We start from the raw sequence: 6,000 nt of genomic DNA on the forward strand, positions 1-6,000 counted from the left end.
CCTATACTCTCAGCCCGCAACTAGCACATCCTCGAAGAGATTAACCCTCGAGAAGCACCAAGTGCGGCTAACCCTGGAGCGCCTCGAGACAGGACCGCCCCTACTCCAGGGGGTCCTCCGCGACTCGAGCAGACTAGTCATAATATGGTCACTCAGCAAGACCTTCAACAGCTGGCTGACCGTCTCTGCGACAATTTTCAACGTGGCCTTCGTGCTTTAATGCTAAACTTCCAAGTAGGGGGGAAGGGACTTCGAATCGGCCTCCCCTGCCCCTTGTACCTCGACTAGCCGCTGGCCGCGAACGGGTGGAAAATATCGATCAACCACAGGTTATCGCCCTCGACCCCCCGGGCTCATCACGGGTGTCTCGACGGGCAGCCCAGGCCGCCCCCAGGCAGGGGGACGCACGTCATGTGATCAATGAACGTTACCTGAGGTACGGTAACCGTGATGCCCGAGAAGTCCTGAATGAAAAGCGGACACAAACAAGAGCAAGAAGCACTCCCCCTAACCCTAACCCGGAACAGAGGAAACCTCGAGAGAGGGAGCCTCGAAGAGGAGAGCCTCTAGAAAAGGAACCTCGTGAGAGGGAACCTCGGCAGAGAAATCTCCGAGAAAGGGGGCCTCAGGAGAGAGAGCCCCGAGGATAAGACCCTCAAGATCAGCGGGAGCCTCGAAGGGAGAAGGAGCCTCGGCATCGCTGGGGACATCGACAGCGGGCCTCAAGCTCCAAGTCGAGTCAAGAATCCGAAGTACAAATGGGAAACCTAGGGTTCTCTACGCCCTTCGATGAGAACATCATGAGGGCTCTTACCCCTCGAAAAGTTAAGGTTCCCCCTATCGATCACTATGATGGGACCACTGATCCTATCGACCACCTTGCCGCCTTCAAAGCGCAAATGAGCGTCGAGACTAGTAGTGAGGCAGGCTGGTTCAAGTTCTTCCCAACTACTCTAAAGGGCTTGGCCTTAACCTGGTTCACCGAGCTTCCTTCCGGGAGTATATCGAGTTTTACTGCCCTCAAGGCAGCCTTCAAACAGAACTTCATCGCAGGAAGAAGACATCGGAAGACCAGTATCCACCTTATGTCAATCAGACAGCGAAGAGAAGAAGACCTAGCCGAATACATCAAGAGATTCAATGAAGAGTCACTCAAAGTCTCCGATCTACAAGACAGCGTCGCATTCACCGCGCTCATGTCTGGGTTATATCCCTCGAGTAGGTTCAAACTAAAACTCGCTGAGAGTGAAGCCTCATCGTTCTCGGAGGCCATGAACCTAGCTCAGAAGTTCATTCAGGCCTCCGACATCTGTAAAACACATGAAGAGCCTAACTCCGGAAAAAGAAAGCACGAATACATCCCTCGAGCGGATAACCCTAGAGACACCCCTCAGAAAGAAAAAGATAAAAAAACTCGATTAGAAAATCACTGGAACGACCCCCAATACAACTTAAATCAAAGAGAGATTTACTTAGATATCAAGGGGAAGTATCCCCTGCTAAAACCCAACCCCATTCGAACGTCAGTCAGCAAGCGAGATAAGAGGCTCTGGTGCGAGTTCCACCACGATTGCGGTCACACTACACGTGAGTGTCGAGAATTGAAGAGGGCACTCGACAAGCTGGCTGATGAAGGTAAATTGAACCGATATTTAAAGGATCCAAAAAAAAGAAAGTTGAACCCCGCCAGGGGAAGCAGGCTCGAAGTAACGAGACTGCGGGATACGTTAATGTCATCGCAGGAGGGTTCGCCTCGGGTGGCTTAACCAGTCACTCCCGCAAGAAGCACCTCTACACTCTGAAACATGGGATTGATGCGACCTCCTCCGCGATATGCCTTACTATGACTTTTAAAGATAGCCACCGACCCATACAAACCCCACACGATGACCCCCTGGTCGTCGAAATGAAGATCGCCAATCTCCGGGTAGGTTGGTTCTGATTGATTGTGGGAGCTCTGCGGACATTATCACTATGGAATGCTTACGGAAATTGAAGTATGAAGAAAGAGATCTCATTCCTATCGACCAACCACTAGTAGGATCAGTCAAACTGCCTACACGAATGGGAGAAAAGGGGGCAAGACGGAACGTCATCGTCGACTATCTAGTGGTCGATACCAGTCTCCCTTATAATGTAATTATAGGGCGACCCACTCTCAACAAGGTAAAAGAAGCCATCTCGACATACCAATTACTCCTGCAGTTCGAGGGAGACGACGGAAAGATCGCTAGATTATTCGGTGACCAAAAGTCCCCCCAAGAATGTTACGTCAATAGTCTGAAGAGTCAGAGCAAGGTCTCCCGCAAGAGAAAATGCACCGAGCTAGAGGAGCCCCTCCCTGTCATGGGGCTCTACATGGCGGATAACCCAAAGCGATATGAAAGACCTCGACCGGCGGATCGAGACGAAGAAGTATGTATTGACAGCATGCGTAATCGCACGGTCCGGATAGGCAAGCAGGTCCCAGAAGAGGTTAAGGCCCAAATCCTCAAGGTCATCAAAGAATTCCAAGATGTCTTCGCATATACTATTGACGAGATGCCCGGAATCAACCCTGAGGTTATGGTCCATCGGCTCAACATTCGAGAAGGCTACAAGCCAGTCAAGCAGAAGTTAAGGCACCAAGGAGCCGAGAGGACCGCAGCGGCCTCCGAGGAAGTCCAGAAGTTACTGGCCGCCGGCTTCATTCGAGAATGTCAATATACCGAGTGGCTAGCTAACGTGGTCCTGGTTCGCAAACCAACCGGAGCTTGGAGGATGTGCGTCGATTTCACAGACCTGAACAAGGCCTGTCCAAAAGATGACTTCCCCCTACCGAAGATCGACAGGTTGGTTGACTCAACAGCCGGTCATGCCTTATTCAGCTTTATGGACGCCAACGCGGGATATCATCATATCCCGATGGCTGCTGATGATCGGGTCCATATTTCCTTCACCACAAGTTCAGGAGTGTATTGCTATAGGGTGATGCCTTTCGATCTCAAGAATGACGGGGCCACCTATCAGCGCTTTGTAAACAAGATGTTTGAAAAACAGATCGGACGAAATGTCGAGGTCTATGTTGACGACATGATCGTCAAGAGCAGAATAGAGGAAGATCATGTCTCTGATTTGAGAGAAACTCTTTCCACCCTTCGCGCCCACAACATGAAGTTGAATCTGAAGAAGTGTGTCTTCGGTGTGAAAGGGGGGAAATGCCTAGGCTTCCTTGTCAACGAAAGAGGGATCGAAGCTAATCCCGACAAGATACAGGCGATTATCGAGATGAAGAGCCCCCGAACTGTCAAAGAAGTCCAGCGCATAACTGGCTGCATGGCGGCCTTGGGGCGTTTTCTCTCTCGATCAGCGAACAGAAGCCTTCATTTCTTTCGACCTTTAAAACAATCAACATTCGAATGGGATACCTCAGCAGAAGAAGCATTCTAGCAACTTAAAAACCACCTAGCAAGTCGTCCAAGTTGGTTTCACCTTTTCTAGCAACTTAAAAACCACCTAGCAAGTCGTCCAAGTTGGTTTCACCTTTACCAGGAGAAACACTCTTCGTGTACCTCGCGGTATCTGAACATGCAATCAGCGCGGTTCTCGTGGCTGAGCGAGAGAAAAGTCAACACCCAGTATATTTTGTGAGCCACGCTTTCCGAGGCGCGGAATCCAAGTACCCCCCAATCGAGAAGACGGTCTTCGCCTTAGTCTTAGCGACACGAAAGCTTAAGCCTTACTTCCAGGCTCACCCTATCAAAGTTCTCACAAGCCAGCCCCTACGAAAACTAATAGAAGGAAAAAATCAGTCGAGCAGGGTTACGGATTGGGCCAACCAGTTATCAGACTTCGGTATAGAGTTCGAGCCTCGGCGCGCCATAAAAGCCCAAGCCCTCGCTGATTTCATAGCAGGGTGTACCTCTCGGTCGGAGGACCTCGAAAAAGGCCCCTGGAATCTCTTCGTCGATGGCTCGTCTTCGAAAGTAGGGTGTGGCGCCGGACTCCTGATCCTCGATCCACAAGCCAACAGAATTGAAAATGAGGCGCTGCTCTTGGGCATTCAATTATGCAAGGCAGTCGGTGCTCGAGAGCTCAAAGCCCACTCCGACACCCAATTAATTGTAGGACAAGTGACGGGGGAGTTCGAGGCCAAGGAGGACAGTATGCGGATGTATCTAAGGAAAGGAAAAGAAGAAGTCACCAGTCTCTCCTTCTTTTCCATAACTTTCATCCCCCGGTCGGAAAATCAACAAGCGGATGCCTTGTCAAGACTGGCCAGCTCCGCAGAAGATCGCTCGCCTTGACCTATAATGTGGGAAGTCTTGTGGGCGTCTAGCATTAACAGGGATATAACCACTCTCGACAGAGGCCCCAACTGGATGGATAAAATCATAGCCTTCATTCGAGATGGTATCCTCCCAGAAAGGGAACTCGAGGCAGAACGAGTTCGAAGGCAGGCACGTTGGTTCGCCTTGTATAAAAAATCATTTACTCACCCCCTCCTTCGTTGCCTTACTCCTCAGGAAGGGGACTATGTCCTTCGAGAAACCCACCGAGGGTTGTGTGGAAGTCACCAAGGGGCACGAACCATTGCTGCCAAAGCACTTCGAGCGGGGTATTACTGGCCCACGATGAGGGAAGATGCCTCGGCTATGGTTCGAAAATGCAAAGAATGCCAGATGCATGCCAACTTACCACATCAAGCTGCTAGCACCCTAATTACTATCCAAGCCCCCCTACCTTTCGATATGTGGGGAAAGGACTTCCTAGGCCCTTTCCCCCCAGCATCAGGACAACGGAGGTTCCTACTGGTCGTTGTCGACTACTTCACCAAGTGGGTCGAGGCGGCACCTCTAGCTTCCATCACTGATAGGCAGGTTCGACAATTCATCTGGCAACATTTGATCACCCGATTTGGGGTCCCTCGAGTACTCATATCAGACAACGGCAGACAGTTCAATAGCGGGAGGTTTGGGATTGAAACCAGGTTTTCTGCTGTTAGTCGACCTCAGACCAACGGACAAGCTGAGACAACCAACAAAGTGGTCCTAAAAGGGCTCAAGACAATGCTCGAGGGGGCAAAAGTCTCGTGGATCAATGACCTGCCAGGAATCCTGTGGTCTACCAGGACAATTGTTCGGGAAGCAACAGGTCACTCCCCTTTCAACTTGGTATACGGAAGCGAAGCAGTCCTCCCAGTCGAGTTAGGCATCCCATCGCCCCGGATTACGTTTTATGATCAAGACATCAACAACGAAGAAAAGAAGATTGACCTCGACCTCCTTCCGGAAACTCGAGGAACATCACTCCTCAAAGCCATTTCATATAAGCTAAAGATCACCCGATTGTTCAACTGGTCGAGTCAAGCAGCGACCTATTCAGGTCAACGATTGAGTGCTCCAGAAATTCGAGTCCACGGGACGACAGCCCAGCTTGGGCAAATTACAGCCCAATTGGGAAGGACCATATCATGTAACTTCGATCGTCCGCCTAGGCACCTATCGCCTCGAGGACCAGGATGGCCATCCCCTTCCTCGACCATGGAACGCGGACAACCTTTGCAGATTTTATGTCTAAATAGTTTATTCCTCGAGCTAGGGGTATACCATGTAGGCACTTTTAGTCACTTTGTAAGGCACTGAAAAACGTGTCGATTGCATTTATTTTGTAAGACGCTGAAAAACGTGTCGATCGATGTAAAAGTTGCCTTTTCAGCGTTATTCATAACAAAGTTGCCTTTTAATGAATTACTTGGTTTATAAAACCTCAAAACTCGTTAAGTCATCAAATAATAAAAAGGAAAGGCCTCGAGGTGGCTAAATCATAGCAATAAGTTTCAAAAACATAAGAAGCTCGAAGGACAAACCAATGAAGAAAAGAAAACAAGAGTTTTATTCCATTAATCATAGTACAAGCTATCGAAGTCGCTACAATACAAGTTCAAAGAAAAACTTAGAGCAAACAAGAAAACCTAAGGGCCAAAAGTTAACCCTAGTAGGAGACATAAGAAAAGATCGG

General features: G+C 49.6%; 1 protein-coding gene across 1 annotated transcript; it reads left to right on the forward strand.

Moving 5' to 3' along the window:
- Positions 1-758: 758 nt before the first annotated feature.
- On the forward strand, positions 759-1,766 carry LOC130591104 (uncharacterized). The gene has a single exon (XM_057394017.1). The coding sequence runs from the start codon at positions 759-761 to the stop codon at positions 1,764-1,766; it is 1,008 nt and encodes a 335-aa protein (XP_057250000.1).
- Positions 1,767-6,000: the final 4,234 nt, after the last annotated feature.

The sequence above is a fragment of the Beta vulgaris genome, chromosome 4, assembly GCF_026745355.1.
Source record: "Beta vulgaris subsp. vulgaris cultivar EL10 chromosome 4, EL10.2, whole genome shotgun sequence".
NCBI classification, from domain to species: domain Eukaryota; kingdom Viridiplantae; phylum Streptophyta; class Magnoliopsida; order Caryophyllales; family Amaranthaceae; genus Beta; species Beta vulgaris.